Source organism: Phoca vitulina, unplaced genomic scaffold (assembly GCF_004348235.1).
Source record: "Phoca vitulina isolate PV1807 unplaced genomic scaffold, GSC_HSeal_1.0 scaffold35, whole genome shotgun sequence".
Taxonomy (NCBI): domain Eukaryota; kingdom Metazoa; phylum Chordata; class Mammalia; order Carnivora; family Phocidae; genus Phoca; species Phoca vitulina.
In genome coordinates, this window is record NW_022589738.1 from 11,949,343 (window position 1) to 11,970,184 (window position 20,842).

The 20,842-nt window shown below is 47.4% G+C and overlaps 1 protein-coding gene across 1 annotated transcript in view; it reads left to right on the forward strand.

Moving 5' to 3' along the window:
- Positions 1 to 20,842, forward strand: part of TSPAN7 (tetraspanin 7) — a 124,494-nt gene that overhangs the window by 83,022 nt on the left and 20,630 nt on the right. Inside the window, exon 2 of the mRNA XM_032426777.1 lies at positions 18,930 to 19,118. Within this exon, the coding sequence (XP_032282668.1) occupies positions 18,930 to 19,118 (189 nt within the window). The remainder of the gene's footprint in view (positions 1 to 18,929; positions 19,119 to 20,842) is intronic.

Genomic DNA, 20,842 nt, shown 5'->3' on the forward strand with positions numbered 1-20,842 from the left:
CTCTCCTCAGGTGGCTGGGGGTGAGGAGGGTACGTGCTAGAGCCCTCCTTGGCTCCCAGGAACTTCTAGTCCTGCTGCTCTGTGAGCTCATGGCTGCCCGCTGGGTCTCACATCCTGAGGCAGAGCTGCCGATGAAGGAGCCGAGAAACTCCATGCCTCTTCCAAGAGTTCAATTTAAAACGACTTGTTATTATGGATTCAAACATGAATGAAGACAAGCTTTTTCTCGAGAAGGCAGAAATGGCCATGCAGAAAGCTGGGAGATGGGTATCCTCTAGCTGCAAAACAGTATGGTTTATTTTTCTAAAAGCCAGAGCAGACCTCTGGATTCAGAACTGTCTCGATGCTTAACGGAATCAAAGACTCTCCCAAGAGGCAATTCTGAACATAAAACGATTCTAGGCAGTGCGGATTCTTGGTAGCATTCATGTGTGTGGAAATATCTGCAAGGGCTTAATAATAACAGTATTAATCATAAAATAGCAATGGGATAACCACAGTTTTTGTTTAACATTTGCTGCTTCCCAGGCCTTGAATGCTGAGAACGTTGACATATTATCTATTTAAACCACTCATCAACCCTATGAAGAGGAAATCAGAGCCACGGTACACATGAAGAACTTGGAAGTGTACAATTGTTTTCTTGGTGTCTGCCCAACCTACGTGAATCTTAGAGTAATTCTTGTCAATCACTTGGCAGTGAGTTACTGGCAAGCACTGGCAAGTTCCAGATTTTTATTGGTCAAACAGACTTAAAACTCTGGTTTTTAATCTAGTAAAAGTTGGTGTACTTTTTTTTTTTTTTTTTTTTAAGAGAGCTCGTGAGCGAGGGGAGGGTGAGAGGGAGTGAGAAAAAGAGAGAGAATCCTAAGCAGGCTCCACGCCCTGCAGGGAGCCCAACTCGGGGCTCGAGCTCACGACCCTGAGATCATGACCTGAGCCAAAATGAAGAGTCGGACACTTAACGGACTGAGTCACCCAGGCGCCTCTAGTTGGTACACTTTCTAATGGAGCCTATGAAGATACTAGAACTTTGGGGGAAAATCTTCTTGTAAAGAGTACAGATGGTAACATAGAGCTTTTGCTCTAAGATCACTTGTATCACGCATTGACTAAAGAAGGGAAAAGCTGCAGGATCTGGGAGCCAGTGCGTCGTGGCTGCATCTCCGTGTCGTAAATTTTGTTCGGCAGTTTGGCTTTTATTCTTTCCCCGAGGGTGGCAGTGGAATTGAGTAGCCGTATTGGGAGGGCTGGGTACATGTCGAACAGAGGTTCTCCACGGGGGATGTCAGACACGGGATGAGAGAGGTGGGTGTAGCTGGAGAAAGCCTCCATTGCTTGAAAGAATTTTTGCAATTCCATATAATCTTAAAGGAGGGCATGAGCTTTCCTGTGCTGACCAAAAGGGTTTAAGAGTTTAAGAGTAAGAGTAAGCAGCTCCAGTGACTTCACCGTTCCAGCATGATCTCTATGCTGTAATTCTGTGCATTCGTGTGAAGTGAAATGTTGCTAAATTTTTAAAAAAACTTGTGTTAAAACGATGACGTGTCAATTCAATTTTTAAAGTTCTGCCTTTGAGAGAGCAAAAGCACATGCGCCGTAGAGCAACTTCATGGCTTTTATCTTTACTTCTGGGATTTATTTGTACCTTCGGATTGCCAGTGATTGGTGGTCATGGGAGAGCGGATTGTTTCAATTCTTGGTCCTTCCCTGAGGTCGGTACTTATAGTCCTCTGTGCTCCACTAAGAAAGAACAGCACTGATGGGTATCTCAAAGATAACTCAACCTGAAGACCGTCTGGCCTTTGGGGAGAATTAAGGGTGCTCTGGGGCAGAAGGTAGACATCAAAGTTTGGAAAGGGCTGGCTCCAGATTTTCTTCTAAGTACACCCAGCTAGAAATGCAAACACTTAAAAAAAATTATCCTCACCGCTCTATTCTAACAGAAGTTGCGGCGGGTCGGTTTTGCTTGCTGGTGTCCTTTAGTAGCTCTGTCAATTATTCCCCCACTTGGATTAAGGGGAAGAGAACACAGGCAGTTAATATATAAACTCATCACAGTAAATTTGTCCTGAATTTTACCAAAATATATTCTTGAGATACAGAATTGTGTGTCCCAGGATTCCATTTTTAACACTATTAGTTTCTAGAAGGTACCCAATCGATCGAACAAATAGCATTTCTCGAGTTGGTGCTCCAAGTCGGGCACCATAATGGGTGCTCCTGGAAATATACAACACAGTGGCTCAGTTCCTAACCTCACTCACCTGGTTGTGTGCTATCAAGATGACAAGATGGACACCTGCAAAGTGCAAGACAGATGGAAACTACAGTCGGCAAAGTGCTAAAAGTGTAGCAGTATTGATGGCTTGGTTTTATTTTAACTCTTTGATTTTCACTCTTTACTCTCGGGGTTTGAATACTTACTCGAGCTCTAGACACTGGCTGTTAGGCGTGCACAGAGTCCTGGGGTTTGTGGCAGATGGGATGGTCCACTCTGATTCCTCTACATTTGGATGATGTTAATAAAATCATTTTTCAGGGGGGACTTCACAGTTTAGAGTATCAGGTCAGGCCCAAGTCGGATACACAAAATAAAATGAATTAAACCAAGGAAAGCTAACTGATACAAGTTTATGGCATGGTATAGTCAAAAGGTCTTGGCCTGTGAGTCAGGGCTTTCGTTTTAGTTCTGTCTTGGTCACTTAGAGACTGTGGGACTTGGGTTAACACTTAATTTTCTCTGGATCTGCTGCTTCATCGTGCAAGGGAGCATGCTGATCGTGGGGCCCTACTGGGGTTCTTACAAGTATTCAGTGGAGTCTACGAATGAAAATACTTTATAAAAAAAACTGTAAAGCACATTACAGATGTGATGGTATTTTAATCTTCCTTGTTACATAAAATTCAGGCACCATTTTCTTCCTCCTGCTTTCTCCAATGGTTATGTAATAACATTTCTTCATTCTTTTCTGCTTGTGTTTTGAGGTCCTCCCTGAAAACACACCCCAGTGAAAGATGAGAGTCACCCCCATTACCCCTCATGCCCCTCCTGTCAGTCTCGTCCCCTCCATGGATAGTCACTCATGATTTCTCTCACTGTTGCTTAGTTTAGGTTTTTGCAATTTAAGTGAATTAAGAAGAAACAACATGCCAATATTACGTTATTCCCGTTGTGTAAGGAGGGACCCTGGTGCAATCCCAGACTCGATTTTTTATTTACTATACCATTTGCTTAAAAAAGTTTTTATGACCACCCTCTAGCATTGTGGAAGGTGTCTGTTTCCTGTGTCTTTGACCCTCAGGCTCTTTGTCCTCTCCAAAAGAAGATGTTGACAGGTGGACACAGTGTGACAACTCTTCCTGTGTTGTATTGTCCAAATTTTCCCATTTCTTTCCCCACAGCCAAGCCCCCGTTCTCAGGTTGGTGGTGTCCCTGCTGCAGGACCGGAAGCCACCGTTGGCTGAGCTGGCAAGTCGGAAGAGGGGTGGTATTAGACCAGATTTGGCAGACGCTCAGTGTAGGCGTGAGGGTGTTCCAAGGATCCAGCCAACCCCATTGGATTTGAAGAGAGAACCACCTCGAATGGTCCGTAGAATAGTGAGTTCTGCAACGGGCCAGATTGCTTGAGGAGAGTGTCTTCATTTACTTGAGGTCACGTGGCATCAAGCCTCACCTATGGTCAAGGGCCTGAGCCACATTTGGGGGAGGAGCCAAGGGAAGGGTCTGGCCTCCCGGGGGTTGCCAAGTGCTGCACCCACTCCCAGGTCACCCCAATCAGGTGGCCAGGACTTCCTCGTGTACTCTGGTTCTGCCGCCTCGAGGGGAGTCTCCCCAGGGCCCCTCCTGGGCAAAGGGTTGTGCTGGTGACAGGGCTCTCTCAAGAGGCGGTGACTTGGTCTTCCATCAGAACCTTCTGGTGCCGCACAGACTGGAGTGTTTAACCGAGGCTTCACAGTCTCTCCCTTATTCCAGGAGGAGAGGGATGGCCCAGCCTCTAAGGGGCAGGCATGGTGTAATCGACGGGTCACCCTGCTCCCAGCTTTTTCTGAGCGTCTATTCTCCTGGCTCTTGCTGACAAGATGGGGCACGGGGACATGGTCCAGGCCCCATCACTCTTGATGGCATCAGAGAGGTCACCTGACCTGAGGTCGGCCCCTCAGGTTCCATCCTCCACGTATTGGCAGTCAGTATGCAGGGCTGCCTGTCAGTCTTGGCTGGATGTGTGAATCTGGGAGGTGCTCTGATGGGAGGCTCCTGTCACTGTAGAGACAGGTCCTCTGCACCAAAAGGGAGGGATGTGGTCGGTGTGCAAGAGAAGCACACTCCAGAGCCCTTGCTGTGGGCAGCGGGAGAGCCTAGCTCTCCTGGCTCCCGTCCTCGGAGTTATCACTGTCACCTGTACCATCCCTTAAGATGCCTGTGGTCCTCGGGAAACCCCCCCTGTTCGCTCCAGGCGGCTTGTATGGCTTTTCCTGGAAGCCACACGGCCCACGGTTATAATACTTTCTGATCGAACAACCCAAGGCAAAATGAGTTGGAAGAATAGTTGAGCAAAAATGACAATGCCCAGTGATTTCCGGGACCAGAATGTACCCTGGTGCCTGCTGGTCCGTGCAGTCCCACACCCACGGTCACTCCCAGCATGTGCCAGGACTTCGGACAACTCTTGGCTTTGAGTAAGAGCCGGTGGCTTCCCCCATGCGTGAAAAGAGTGTCCTTGGTCATTAGCTTGTGTGCAGGGCAGAGAGGGCTCAGCAGGTCTGGCCCCTTACACATTCCTTAAGGAGCCGTCAGCGGGCCCGTCACTTGACACAAACACCGTCCACCAGCGGGGAAGGAGTGCTGCTTTTCTCTGAGAAGGCTAGCTTTCTAAAATAAGTTGCTGTTGGTGACTTTCAGGCAAGGGGGGGCTTTCATCTGTGGCCCCTGAGTTGGGGAGGACCCAATTCCCCAGTTGTACTTTTCTGAGCTGCTGATTTGCTTCAGACCACAGCAGTCCTGTTCATTTCTAAGCACAAACTGGAAGGAATGCAGAAGCCCTTAATGCCCCTGCCACCCTCGACTGGTGGTTTGTCACCAGTCCTGTGTACCTGTCCCATCCCGCGCCCTCTCTGCAAACTCAACGTCCAAAGCGGAGGTGCCCAGTGATGTGTCCCAGATGAGACAGATTTGCTCTGAAAGGACTCCCTTCGAGCACACGTAGTTATCCAGACCAAGCGCTAGGTGCCCCAGGATGTAGAGTTAATAACACAGCTCCACGAGGGACTCATCTGTTGGCGGGGCGTGGGTTATGGGGATGCAGTAAGGTGTCCACAGAGGCTTGGAACGCAAGGTAAAATGCTATTCATAAGAGCCATGTGGAAAATCCAAAGCATGTTCAGAGGAGGATGAAATGATTCCTGTCTTGGGGTGTTGGGAAAGGCCTCTTGGTGGAAAAGGCATTTTAGTTCTGCTTGCAAGGGCGAGTAGGACCCGGCTGGGCGGCCATGGGACCAGGGGGCAGTGGGGGGGCAGAGCATGTAGAACCAGCATGTGCCCGTCAGGAGCCAGCTCACCGGTGGCAGCTCTATCACCTCAAGGGCAAAAAGTGGAGCTGTATTTGCCCCCATAACCATGACCAAGAGCTAATTATATAGCTTTTCTAAGGAGCTATGATGTAATTGTTTTATAGGGAACAGATTTCTGGTGCAATGTACCATTACTAACAACACCTTTTTAGATACTTTCTTTTTTTACTTCCAACGTATGTCAGGTTTTTGACAGGATTTTTGTCTATATGTGGAAAAGTATGAAGGTTGCCTCTACAGCTTTTATAAATTTATCTTTAACCAGCTTCACCGATTCTTAAAATCAGCCAGGATTTGTGACTCCAGATGAGACAAGGTCGAGAGTGTGTTTGCCTCGGGAAAATAAAAGTATCGTAATAATAAAGCAAGCACTCCTTCAGGTGCCATATCCCCCTTTAAAGAACCCAGCTCATTTTAGTTGCAACCTCATTACGCTGAACAGGTATTTCTGTTGCTCTTCATGTGGCAAAACTATGTGACCTATCACTTCCTTTTGGAGATCAAAAGAGACGTAACTCGGAGTCTGGGAAAATGGTTTCCTGGTTCCTGTGTTGCTAATGCACCTATTCATTCATGTATGAAAATCCAGGGAGATAATTGGCTGGGAAATGCACAAAGTTTCCAGGACAATAGTCAGGATCAGAATGACTTTTCAGGCAGTTCTGCCTTTCCTGCTGGCTTCCCATCCATAGGACTTCTGTCCCATGGATGCATCTGGAGACACTGTGGGAGTGCCCAGAAAGCTGTTTACCTTCTGTTGTCACACTTCCCAAGGCAACCCACTCCAGTTTGGGCAGTGCCTATTATTAGAAAGTTCTTCCCCATATTGAGACAAAAATCTGTTTCTCTATAACTTTCCCCAATACTGGCTTAAATATAGACTTTTGAGGACTGACCTAGAAACACAGGCACCACGTCTAACACTGCTTCCACAAGAAAATGCATTCGGAGTGCCAAACAAGTAATGTGTAAATAATCTTCTGGAGCACAACCCCATTCATAAGGGGGCGCATGCCCGGTAGCGGACATGGGAGGCACTCGGCAGGAAAGGGGAAGGGAGGAGACTGGTGCTCACAGGGTCAGTCTGTAGAGTCCATCTGTTCACACCCCTGCCCCTCCCACATTTCCTGCATGTTGACAACTAGAAAGTACCTACAAAGGTTCTGGAAATTGGTTCAGAATTCTGGTTTCCTCACAACCCATCCTTAGGAAGCACCTAGGCAGCATAAAGAAAACCCGGCTTCTCTGTACATGGCTCCCCTTCCTGGCCCTCAGCCCTTGGGAGCTGGCCGGCATTGCTCACACTGCCGTGGGACACAAACAGTCGTGGTGGTGGGGGATGCGGCCCTTGAGTTGGACAGAAGTGAAATTAATGCTGGGCTGTACCCCCTTATTAGCTTTGTAACTTTGAGCAAATTGCCAAACCTTTCAAAGCCTCAGTTTTTATTTTATTTTATTTTATTTATTTATCAGAGAGAGAAAGCGGAGGGAGGGGCAGAGGGCGAGGAAGAGAGAATCCCCAAGGAGACTCCCCACTGAGCACAGAACCCAACACGGGGCTCGATCTCATGACTCTGAGATCACGACCTGAGCCGAAACCAAGAGTCGGTCCCTTCACCGACTGAGCCACCCAGGCGTCCTACAAAGCCCCAGGTTTTAAAGGCTGTTTTTCATCCGCAGAACAGAGATTAAGGATAAACGTGGTGAAGCATGTAAGGAGCACAGTACCGCTCAGTAAATGCCATTTATCAGGGGCGTGTACACAGGTAACTGTTTGTGGACTCTGCCCTTAGTTTGTGAAGGACAGTCACATCCCCTTGGCAGGCTGTGGGGAGGGTGGATATGTCGCCACCGCGCTGGCCATCACTTTGGGTCACAGCTGCTTTGATAGTCACAGCTTCAGAGCAGGTTTCTCTGGTATGTATTTTAGCCACAGACTTCGTGGTTTTTTCCCTCAGGGTGAGACCCAGAGTACTTTAGTTTCCTAAACTTTTCCCAGAAGGTGCTACGGTTTTCCGTGTTGCTGCCAAGCTTTCCTGAGTCTTCAGGTCGGTCCTCGTGTCGACTTGTGTGTGAAGTTTGTGATACTTGACATTTCTGGCTCACCCCAGCATATACATCGGAGTATTTCTTCCCCATCCTGGCTCATTTAAAGTACCAAGCTGTAGCTTGGAGCAGAACGTGTTTCCATTTCTATAGATTTTCCTGCTCGAAAGGGGAGAAATAATGGACAGCATTTTTAAATAAATCAGTTAGTGACTATGCCCGCAGGTTTTAATTTTTTTTTTAATTGTGGCAGCCAAATTCTCAGGGTTGAGCATCAACCTGGCATCATTGCTAGGATGGATGATGCTGGCTTTCTGGGCTTTTCTTACAGAGGAGGCAGGGGCAGAGGGTTGGGGGAGAAAGAACCTTCTCCAGGGCAGGCTACCTAGGAGGATGTTAAGGGAAGGCAGTAGTTGAGGGCCAGGCCTTTCAGTGTCTATTCTGCCATTTAGTGCTGATGACCTCAGACAAGTGTGATAGGAATATTAGGAGACTGAGCTAGACAAAGCATTAAAGCACTTAGCATAGTGCCCAGCACACAGTAAGCACCCCCTCCAGTCCTTCCCACCCGCCCCCTCCACCGTTGTACATATTTTTTTATTATTATGTTATGTTAATCACCATACATTACATCATTAGTTTCTGATGTAGTGTTCCATGATTCATTGTTTGCGTATAACACCCAGTGCTCCATGCAGAACGTGCTGGTATAAGCACCACTCATTCTCTTGACTCCTAACCATCAGTTGTTGACCTCATGGAGTTCTAGGATGTTAGAGCTTCGAATTACATTTCCATTAGTGGATTAGACCTAGCTGTTCCCATGCTTTCTCATGTAGTCCCCCTGGTGGTCAAAAGCAGACATTTATGAAGCAATGTGCCAGATTAGAAGCGAGTTGGCCAGGGAACAGGTTTTTAATCTGAGTGCCACCGCCTGGCCCTGTGCAAGTCAAGTCCACTATCTGGCTTCCTTAGTGCAGGGCCAGTGACCGTCGATCTCCTGGCATCCAAAGCTCACACTTGCCTATCAGCCTGTCTTCTTGTATTCAATCACATAACAAATATTTACTGAGTCCCTACTATGGGGCAGGCATTTGTCTTGGCTTTGGGGTTACATCAATAAAGCAGGCAAAATCCCCTGACCTCGTGGAGCTTAAGATTCATTTGGGGAGACAGACGAAGCAAGTAAATCCACGTGTTCGGAGATGGTAAGTGCAGTGGAGAAAAACCAAGCGGGAAAGGGAGTAGGGCTTGCTGGAGAGGCAGGGTTCTAGTTTGAAACCGGGTCATGATGGAAAGGCTCATTGAGGAGCAGAGACTTGAAGAAGGGAGGGATCTCTGAAGTCCAGGCAGAGGAAAGAGCGAGTGCAAAGTCCCCATGGCAGGAACCGGGCCGCAGCCAGGAGGCCCGTGAGGGTTGGAGCCAAGTAAGTGATGAGGGACCCACGGGAGGTCCCATCAGAAGAACCAGGGAGGGATGCAGGCCAGGGTGAGAGTGCTGGCTCCTGCCCTGGGAGGTGGGATGTGTAGAAGGGTTTCGAGGAAATGAGTCATATTATCGGATTCTCGTTTGAACAAGATCAGCCTGGCTGCAGTGTTGAGAACAGAGCCGTGGGAGCAAAGGTAGAGGCAGGGAGAGATGCCACGGATGGTGGCTTGGCCCAAGTGGTAGTGGTAGAGAGGGCGAAGTATCCTCTTTGTGCTTTTCCGAAATAACTGATTTTTTTTTTTTTTTTTTTTTTGCCAAGAACGTGTGTTACCAAAGTTAATTTTTTTTTCCTGCAATACCCTGTCCATATTAGACCTCTGAATTGTCCCTGTGTATCTTATTTGTTGGTGGTATCACATGGGTGTGTGGTGTGGATATTTGAGTATTGAGAGGAAAGTTAATTAAATCATGAATTAGAGGTGAGGTGGCTTTTTTTTTCTTCCCTTAAATCATCTCAGGAGAAAGTTAGGACCACTGAAAGAAGACCACGTTACTATTTGTATAAGAATCTTGTTATTCAGTGCTGCTTACCTGTTTCCTCCACAGGTTGTTTGACTCATCTAATGATAGGCCCTCTTCTGGCATTATGTCTCATCAGTGCCAAGTTCATCTGAAGAGAGGCATGAGCTCCCCCAAACACCCCACCCCCGGAGCCCCCATCAACACATAGCTAGATCGAGCACAGGCCTTCAGGGATCACCTCACTGTCTATGTTCTAGCATCTTCCTGTTGACTTTACACATGTATGTATGAGGTGTACATATCCATGGAGGACTGTGGGTTTGTTTTGGTATTTTGGAGATGATAATCGTATATAGAAATGCTGCAAAGAAAGTTTTCCCTTTTGCAAATAATGGAACTCCTGGAAAGCTCAATCTGTTCAACAACATAATCATGAGAGAGACGTGTGCTCTTCAGTCCCGAGTTGGCATTTCGGTTCACACGTATGGAATTGCCGATAGGACTGGTTTATCCACGTTCGTTCCCATCTGGTAACCCCCAAGGACACAGCCCCTGGAAGAGAGCTGAATTCGAAGGTGAGAGATTGCCACTAAGATGCATTCTGCATTTATTGAACTCCCATCCTGTGCTCATCATGGGCACAGTGACTGGCTTTCGAATTAAAAATTGGGAATCACACTCAGACAAGCAGTGATTCTATTAAATGTGCATTAGGACAGAATGTCTGAACAACCCGTTGTCTTGGAAGATCGGACACAAGATGTGGGTGAGTGAGGCTTTGGTGGATACAGAGGAGGTAAAGGACCTGATTTCCTCCCACAAGACTCTTCAAATCTTGACACACACACAATTAACAATGCAGGCCAGGGTAAATGTGCAGTCAGCAGAAACTTTCTGTCAACAGGCATTAATAACGCAGTCGTAGCTCTTGTTTATAAGCTTACACGGACCCGATCTTCTTTTAAAAAGCTCTCTTCTTATTAGTGTGGAATTTGATACATCTTTCCACAGCAGTGGTCCAGTCCTAGGTCACCCGAGGAAGGGAAGCATAGGAAGGGGTCTCTCCCCACAGCACTTCCTTCAGTTGCTCAGCGGGCCACCTGTTAATGCCGCTGATAAGGCTGGCTGTTGGTGCTCCCGGCACTCACCTGCCTCTTCATGTGTGTCAACTGGGCCAACAGTTTTTAAATGCGAGTGAGATCAACTTGGGGGTTCCGCGGAGGAGGTGTGGCATAGAGGGAATCCCCCAGACATTAAGCTTCTGTCACTTTAGCCACTACAGCTGGTCCTGATTTCTAAGTACACAAATCTCCCCATTAAGTGGCTTTGCTGTCCCAATTCTTCATAAGCATTCATCTGTATGCCATCTATTTATATATCTGGGTCATCAGTGAGACCAGAGGTGTGAGCTACGTCCAGACAGTCTTATCCTCTGGTTTGTTGGCTTCTTTCTTTTACGAGCTCTTAGAGGCTGGAGGTTGGGGTAAGACACTCCGTGGTGGTGTAAATCACAAACCTAAGTCCGTTTTGAACATTTTCAGTGAGAACTCAGCAATACTTACAGATGAAAAGTAATGCCGAGAAGCTGCCCTTAAAATTTCTCCCTGATATAATGGAACATTTCTCAATGTGCTAATAAGCATGGAGCGAAATTCTCTTTTGCTTCTGGGGCCTTTCTTTGTGGATTTTTTTTTTTCCTTAAGAGGGAGGAGACCTAAAGTCCAGAATCCTTTAGAGTAATATACAGGAAATGCAAAACCAATTGAGGGCTGCCCATTCTTTCACATTTCCTAGTAGGATATACAGACTCCCTAATAACATGTTTGGAAATTTCCTGTGAGCCTTTGTTGAATAATGGAATTAAGTAGAAGGTGGGACTGGTTGGGCTCATTTGAAGGGGTTTAGTAATTCAAGTAATGAAAGGCTATTTGACTAAAGTGGTCTTGATTATGATTTTAGCAGCTGTGTAGCCCTGACTTTTCCATGAGAGCTCCATTTCAGATGACTCCACCATGTTCAGAGCCAGTTTTGAATTCAGGAAGTGCTGCCAACATATTGATCAATTGCCACCACTCCCTGGGCGTCTAGGACATTAGGGATTATTCAGTCTTCAACCAGCCACCTGCTTGAGGCCCTCCCCAGCTAGCCGCCCCCAGGCTGAGTACAAAGCCCAGCCAGCACAGGCCCTTGAGGAACAGTATTGACCAGTGTGGTCAGCGTCCTAGGGAACAGTTGGGTTTGATCTTGGCCCCTCTGAGGACCCCTGGGCAACTCAAAGAAACACATAAAACTTAAGCACTGGAAGGGCTCCTACAGATGTTACGGGGGCCAGTCCTGTCATTTCACAGATGGAGAACCAAGCCACAGATCTGCAACCTGAGTGGCGCAGGGACGGAAGCCTTGTTTGATAGACTTAAAGCATTCCTGGAGCTGTTGCCTGTGACACGATCAGCTGCTTTGCTAAACACGTGAAGGAAGGCCTGTGGTGAGCCCACAGCAGGAACTGGAATTCCTGAGTTTTCCCGGTGCTGTTCAAAACCCTTTTCATATTTTCAGAAGCATCGATGTATGATCTGTTCGACAGCGTGTACATCAGACCCTGGCTGCTCACTGTTAAAATCCAAATAGAAGCTAGAGTTTTTGACAAATCACTCTGGGCTCATGACCTAGCTCCTGGAATTTGAATTCTGTGAATTGGCTATAGGATGAAGTGATATTTAAATATAAAATACAATTGTGGGTTTTCTTGGGTGTGTAAAGGAAGAGTACTGCATCTGCCTGTTGGCATATATGGAGCCCATGAACTGGGCTGACCTTTTGTTTCCCATAAGTCTTTAGGGGAATAAAAAAAAAGTCTCTTTCTTCCATGTCTCCTACTTCTCCTGTCGGCAGCCACCTTCATAGACTTGTCCACTCAGTTCTGCGTCTCCTCACTATTCCCCCAAGTTCCGGCATCATCCCCCGACATTCTAGTGACTGTCTTCCTCCAGCCTCAGCCCCGTCCTTCCTCCCCCCCCATCCTCTGCTTCTGTTTCCTGAGACACATCTTTCCCTCGGCTGTCACTTCCGGCCTCAGCCCTCACCTGCATCTCTGACTTGCTCCCAAACTGCAGTCTCACCTCCACGAGTGCCTTCAGAACGCTCCCCGCGTGGCCTTTGGTCACGTCAAACCCCATAGAAAACAGGGCCGGGACCAGACAAGTCTCTGGGTTTCCTAATGGTTCTCAAACCCAGTTTTAACAAATCAGTGTTTAAGATCATCCCAATTCTCTCCCTCTTCTCAACTTCCCTATCCCCTTTTAGAGATCGCACTAATCTCCCTCTCTTCCACATATACCATAGTCATAAAAGCGAGGGAGTGAAAGAGTTGAGTGGGCTAACAGACCTGCCTAGAAAAAAGCAGCTCAAATCATAGGTCTTACTGCTCTTAAGACGACATGTCATCTTCATATAAAAAAAGGAAAGCTTGTTGTTACGCTAGTGACCTTAGGAAATCTTTGAGCGTCCACGTAAAACGGCAATGCCTGCCCCCCTGGGCGTTTTTCTTTCCTTCTCTTTCCCAGCAACCACTTGTCACCTCAGAAAGCTGGTAGAACGGTGGGCATTGAGTCCAGAGACGAGCCGACTTACCTACTCCCACTGCTGACAGTTTGTCAGTCACAGGGAGGACCTAATAAACTTCCTGGTGCTTATTTTCCCAGTGGGCACTTCCCTAAATAGATTTGCGAGTGAATAAGCATGTCAAGTTGCAGCTTCTGATTTGGTGTCTCAGAATGTTAGAGCTGGAAGGGAGCACTGGAAATCAGGTTTTTCCACCTCCTGATCTTACAGAAGAGGGAACCGAGGCCCAGAAAGTTTCGGTGGTCTGCCCCAAGTCACACAGCTAATTTGTGATCAACTGCAACTTGAAGCCCTGGGGTCCTAACTCCCGGCCCAGAGCTCTTCCTTTCATCTACCTTTTAAATAAACACACTGGCTCTCCCTCTGCCCCTCAGGTGGACTGGGTTCTCAAGCCCACTGGAAAACCCCAATCAATTCTGCCTCTTAGCCCAACCCCGTATTTTCACAAATAACTTGAAATAAAATCTTAAGTTGTAAATATGACAGATTCACACTGTTACTTCTTCAAGTTTAAAGAGAAAAAACCACGACGTGGCAGAAATTGCTGGTTTGTCTACCTTTCTGGTTGCTTTATCTCCCCGTGTACAAAATCAGGTCAGATCACCAGGCAAAGTGCCCGGCCCCATGGTCTCCTCAGCATCATGCTTCAAGTAAGAGGGGGCAGAAAGCATAATTTGCTTGGCTGCTTCTTAAAAATCTAACTTCTGAAGACCCTGTCTTTTAATGATTTAATTACTGCTTTAATTATTATTTAATTGTATTTATTTTAATTATGATATGGATGGAGTTTCTGTGTCATGTGGTTTTTCTGAGTTAGAGAATTGTCTGGAGTCGGGTGGAACATTTCACAATGCCTCTGCATGGAGTCGCCAGGGGCGAATTAACTTGGAAGCCTCTGGGATGATCGATCTGTGGCTTCCGCCTAACCTGCTGTCTAGCTGAGATTTCGGCCTACGATTTCTTCTGTGTGTTTCTTCAGGCTGGTTTTTCGTTCCTGTGCTTTCTATCCCAGATGGCTTCTTAGGATGGGGTGTATTCAAGAGAGCTGGTGCTTCTCTAATTCAGTTTGTCATGGTCTTTTTTTTTTTTCATTGCATAATACATGGGTTCATGAACCCCACCTACAAGAACAGATACACATTATGCCAACAGTGACCCAAGTGCGTATTTCGTATCTCATGCAATTAAGGAAATAAAGAGTTCATGGACTTGGCTCCATCAGACCCAAACCTGGCACAGCCTTTCATGAGCATGAGAGGAGCTACAGCTGCTCAGTCAGAAGGCTGTTGTCTGTGGGCAGGGGAGGCAGTGGGTTCCAGTGAAATGCCCGTAGGCATGTAAGAAAGACAGAAGCACCGTCTCCCTGGCTCCTCTCTGAGGACCAGGACGCTGCAGGGACGATAGGGAGACTTTCCAGCATTAGCTGTGTTGACCTGGCAGGGGGGGCAAAGGACCGCACGGATTGCTGCCATTGCTCCCCCAGTATCTACTTCCAAATGACAACGAACCTCAGGAAATCTCTTCCAGAGCATTTTGGACACCCCATGAAATATTGGCCAACCTACCCGTAGTATCCTTGCAATGTGATTTTAAGGTAATGTGAGCCATCACATTTTCTAGTTCAGATCTACAATTTATGGTGCTACCATTATAGCTTTTTCGGCCTCCTCACCAAGCCTAAATCAGAGGTAGCTGGAAGTACTCTACTACCCATATATTCTGAGCTGCACCGGAAGTGCACAAAATGTCGAGCCGCCACGAGAGGCTGGGAATGAGAGGAGACCCTGAGCCTCAGCCTGGCTACTGCTGGCGGTCACCGGGCCTGCCCTCCTGGCTCGTAGTTGACATGAGAATGGGTGAGGTGGCGGCGGCACCTTTCCCAGGCCACTCGTGTGGGCTCTGACCTGTAGGCTCTGATCTGTCCCCTCTTCAGCCACCCTGTTGGCTGCTTGCTAATGGAATCTTCTGAGAAAGAAGCAAAACTTCCATGAGAAAGCTAAACCAGTGACACACTGATGGGTTTAGAAATTGCAGGGCTCTGAGGAGCTCAGACACAAAATTTCTTTGGTGAGCCCTGAGCCTATTCATGGGGAGCAAAAGCAGAAGAAGCGTGTCAAAGGAACGCGTGCCTTGCTTTTCACCCTGGGGGTGCTTGTAAAGGTACACGTAGGGGGGAGTGTGCACGTGTGCATGTGCGTGTCTGTTGACAGGAACCAAGAAGAAAATCACACAGTGTATAACAATGACTTTTGATTTTGGCTTGTCTTTGTAGGTTTCTTATCCTTGGTGAGAAGCATTATTATAGTAGACAAAATGAGAGAAAGCACGAGTTTGTATTTTATGGCTCTTCAGCCCTTAGCTTGTAGTTTTTTCCTTCAAGCGCCTGGCACTTTTGTCCCATACTTGACCCAAGTCCAGCCCAACCTTCTTTCCCTTGTCCAGTTCATCTTCTCGTCTTTGTCCTTAAGCATCGTGATTTCCCCCAGATGACAATGCGGTTGGCCTTCGTACCATTTCTGATAGTTCCTCAGAGAGCTGCAGAGAGTATAGCAGGTCGACGGCTAGCAGGAGACTTTTTGTCCCTTCTTACATCTACCATCGGCTGTTTATTCATTTGCTCAGCAGACGCGTACTGGACATTGACCATGTGCAAGACACACATCTCCTGCCCTCAAGAGGGTCACAGTCCTGGATGTGCATGGCAGGGGGTTAGGGCACCGCGTGACAGTGGCATAGTACAGAGTCAGTTCTGCGTGAGGAGACTGGGAGCAGTAGGCACGGTTTGCCATACAAGTTAAGGATGTAGACAGGTAGTGATAGGAAAGGGAGGAATTCTCACCAAAAGGATCATCACGAGCCAAGGCTGAGAAGCAGTAAAGCACAGGGAATACACAGAGAACAGCTCAGTTTTACTGGAACTACATAGAATGCATAAAGAGGAGGGAGGGAGATGAGGCCGCTGAGGTGGGTTCGGTGTGCACAGAAGGCCTTGTGTAGGTGGGGTTCGGCCTTCAGACGCAGAGTTGGGCCATCAGGGATCTCTGAGTGTGAGAAGAGCAACATTGGAGAAGGGCTTTTCTCTCTGGGCTGTTCTTAGATTCCTAGAAGACAGGTGCTGGATGGGGCCCATCTATGCCAGTCTCCACATCATTAGGAGAAAGAAAGCTCCTTAGAGGATGATTGGCTTGGTCTAGGTCAGGATCCTGGATGGCTTTTCTCCCACACAATGTGGTGCCCACAGTGTTGTGTTTCTTTGCTTCCACTGGCAATCTTTAAGAGGTACCTTTGAGGTCTGCAAAAATAAATTTTAACGTAATTTACATTTTATGAACATTTTAACAAAGTTGATATTATAGGTTTTGTACTTTACCAGAGAGCGCTGTCCTATAATGAAGCAGTGGTGGCATTCAGAGAAATTATTTTTTGAAAGGAGAAAAGGGATCAAAATGTTAATACTGTTACCCTTAAAATCCAGATTTGGGTTAACTTTGATATACTGCGTATAATATTTGTTGTGGTAGTAAGTGCACTGTATGAAGTGGCTGGTCACAGAAATCTAAGCCATCAGACTCTTCTCTTCGGTCACTAAAGCCAATGCATCCTAACGACATATGTCCGAAGCGTTATGAATCTCGGTGGGGTGGGGAGCAGTCACATGAAAAAGAGCAAGTCTGTAGAGGAGATGTGTCTTCAGCCTAAACAGTGCCTGGCTTAACTGAATTCCTGGTTTTGATCAGTACGTCGGCACCGTGACATTTAGAGCATTAGGCAGATAATGGTAGGAGTGGGAAATAGGGGATGAGGTTTTTCTCTGGTTCCATTTTAAGGCCCCTCACAATATCCCCCCGACGGAGAAGTTTTGTAAGTACGTGACAGTTGAAGGACTCTTTTATGAGGCAAATGTTCTAAGACCCAGAGAAGTGAAATGGCCGTATTTGGCACTGTATTAAGCATTGAGACATAAAAGATAATCCAGACACTCTCCCTTCTCCCTAATGTTCACTGCGTTCTCACCCCTAATGAGCGGAGAAGTGAATCTTAACTTTTGCTTCTGGTGGATGAAAAGCATTTTATGTTTCCATTTTACGCTTCCCTATGGCGGAAGAAGGCTGTTCAAGGGAGCTACTTTCTTTAGCAACCACCAGGTGTCAGCAGAGGACTTGAAACTCTTGGCAGCCTCTGGCCTTGGTTTTCTTAACTCACTGAGGCCATCCCCCAATGGAACTTTTCAAAGGCGGTAGACCTCCCCTGGGCCACCTTCTCCCAAATATTAGTGTCAACCGCTTTCTCCTCAAGATCACGTCACATTCATTCGCCTTCCCCTTACAAAACTAGCACTAGTCTCTCATCTTTTTCTGATTCAAAGCTTTTAATTCTGTCTTTCATGGTGATGGTTCTGCAGAGTAGAGAGGCAAGTGGGGTGGGGGTAGGGGAATATCACCAAGCTCTTGCTTTTCCTGCTGATCCCTTCCGCCAAATGGGTGGAGCGTGCCACACAGAGAATCAGTCTGATGGTGGATCTTGGTGGCTCCAAACTGTGGGGGTTTTTGGAGTGTACAGGAGAGAGGGCCAAGCATCTTCACTGGCCCCACCATTTGCTTCCTCATGTAGCACGTATTTGGGACAGTGTGTTGATGGACAGGGGAGACCTTGGCAAGGTGGGTATTGATTTGTACCCTACTGCTTTGCTCTTGTTTCTCATCATGCCTCCTCATTTGGATGGCCAGGCTGGCCAGGAAGCTGAGGCATTTGCTATAGGACATTGGGTGATAGGGTGGAACAGAACTTGGGAAAGGGCTCCTTTGGACACCCACGCTTCTTTCGAGTCTCATGAGGTGTCAGAAGAGGTGGCATTTAGGGGGCTGTCCGTTTGAACGAGTGGCTAAGCTATTGGAAAACTGAAGTCGAGCCGAGCTGGGAGATAGAGACACAAAGTCAACAACTGGCTTTAGCGGCTGAAGCTGCTGGGTCGTGTGGCCTGCCGAGGGTGGAGGGTAAAGCATAGCATGTAGCCCCAAGTCTGTTCCCTAAAGTAAGGGCCTGATTGATGCAAGGTCCTTGTAGTTTAGACATGCTGTGGCGATTTCCTTTGGACTGATCTGTGGGATTTGCCAAATCGCATTATTGCTAATTCCAGGAAATCTTCAGATTCTTCTGTTGTTTTATATTGAATAAAGCACTGTAAATAAGGCAATGTATCAATAGGGATTCAAAAATATTTTGAATGTTTTGCTTTTGTAGAGATTTTTGTTCTAACAGGGAAAGAAAATCATGTTGCTCCTTAAAACATCATGCAAAATGTCCTTAAAACGTACCGTATCCACACGTGCCATTGAAGAGGGTGGCCGACATTCTTAATGGCCTCATGCCCAGCTCGGCATTGGGTGACGGCTCTCTGACCAGGCCTGGGAGGGCTCTGAGACCTGTATTAGCACGAACATGCATTTTTCAGAAACAGATTTAAAAAAAGGTTCCTTGTTGTCGGCTAGACTTGCAATCCATGTGGTAACCACATATGGCTTTGTGTAAGGGCCAGATCTAATTGTACAAAACCCAAGTGTCTTTAGTCTGGGATGGCTTGAGTGATTGGTCTCCGACACTTCCGCTGCTTCGGGGACTCCTGAAGCAAGTGCCGCTTGCCCACGGAAATACGAGTCTTCACATCCAGGCCACATCAAGGGTGTCGATTCTCACCTTCACAGTTTCATAGTCCCTTCTCTCCTCCCCTCCACCTTTTCAGATCACTGGGGTGATCCTGCTGGCTGTTGGAGTCTGGGGCAAACTCACTCTGGGCACCTACATCTCCCTGATTGCTGAGAACTCCACAAATGCTCCCTACGTGCTCATCGGAACTGGCACCACTATCGTGGTTTTTGGCCTGTTTGGATGCTTCGCGACCTGCCGTGGTAGCCCGTGGATGCTGAAACTGGTGAGTCTGTCACAACAGAATACTGCTCTTTCAACGACTTTGTGAAAAAATATAAATCACATGAAAGTGACATGGCCCTTCTTGAAGCCACCCACAAGTCAATATGCATGGACTCTAATTTTAGTCCAGACTCTTACCTAATCCACCCTTTAATCCCTTAGAGGGCAAAACAACCCCAAACACAGCCTGGCACAAAAAAATCCAGTTCTGGTCCCTCGAGGTAGGTGGTGACAAAGCAGCAGCCTGTGGTTCTCAGAAGCCATTTATGTCCTCATGGCGAGATGCCTTGGTCCAGTCTTGCATTCCTTCTTAGAAATCTCTTCAGGTGTGTGATGTGCAGCTTTGGTGGGCAAGGCAGCATCCCAAACATCAGCAGCCTTTCGGCTTCAAGTTCCCACTGGAGAAATACATTCTGCCTCCTTGAACTTGGCCATGCTTGGCTGCGTGGGCATGTTCTTCTCAACCTGCGCACCCCAGTTCAGCGCTATGGGAGTGGAGCTAAGCCAGAGCTTCCCCACTCAACAGAGAGTTGATGCCGTGCCAAATGTTGGCTACCAGGCCCAGGGCTGGGCGCCTTCACTGCAACAGGACACACACAGCATGATGTTTCCCAAAGGGTAAGGGGCAGGGTGTCATAAGGCTGTTACCATGATTCTTAAGTTTTTGGTAGACTCATTGCCTAATTGTCCACTCACTGCCCATGCTCTTCATCAGTGAGCATTAACATTAAAGGATTTTATAGATAAAAGGTACCAAGGGACTCTCCTCAAAAGAACATTGTGTTTAAAGAGATTTCTTTCAGACGCCTCATTTTGTGAAAAGGGAGAGTGGAGAGTCCCTCAGTGCTGTGGTTAGCCCTAAGTTAGGGTGACATTTAATACCCTCTAGTGACAGATATGGGGGTGGGGGTGACTCACTCCAAAGGAACCACCTTCCAAAGTGGCACCGATTAGTCTCTCTTGACAACCTCGTGGAGGTAGCGTTTGCTCCGGCCACTTCCATCCTGCAGACCATGTGGGAGGCCGATGCCCTGGCCAGCACGGGTTTTTCCAGGTTGGTGGAAAAGCCAGAGTGAGGCCACACAGAGGCATTTCTGCTGCTGTCACCTGCCACTCTATGCTAGCACCCTGGGTCCACCTTCTAGGGTTTCTTACAAGCACACGGATGGCTTTTGGTCGAGTCCTCAACTCCGCATGCCTGCTTATATCACCTGGGCAGTTTTCTAAAAACACCTGCGCCAGGGGTCCCACCTCCGGCCAGCTGAACCAGGATTTGTGGCGTTGGGGCCCTGGCATCACATTCTCCGAAAGCTCTCTAGAGGATTCGATGGTACAGCAAGGGTTGGGAGCCTCGCGTTTAGTGCAATGAGTAGCAAGGGGAGAATTTACTTCAGAGGCATAAAAAAGGAAGATGGCTAAGAATCTATCTGTCCAAACAAGAAGGGAGGAGACCTGGCTTAGGTCTTTAGTGGCAGGGATGTAGCCTCTTTGGACCTCTGTCCCCACGTATGAAAGAATAGCATTGGACTCTGCTGAAGGCGGTTTCAAACCACTCTGCCATTTTCTCCTACCAATTGTGAGCTCACTAGCAGGTGAGCCTTTGGAGAGAAGTTTTGGAGGTTTTGTTTAGTTTTTGTCTTTGGTCTTTTAAAAAACACCAATTCCTTTTCTCTGCTAGATGCTGTACTGGGTGCATAACCTGCCCAGCTTCACCCAGCTAGTGTG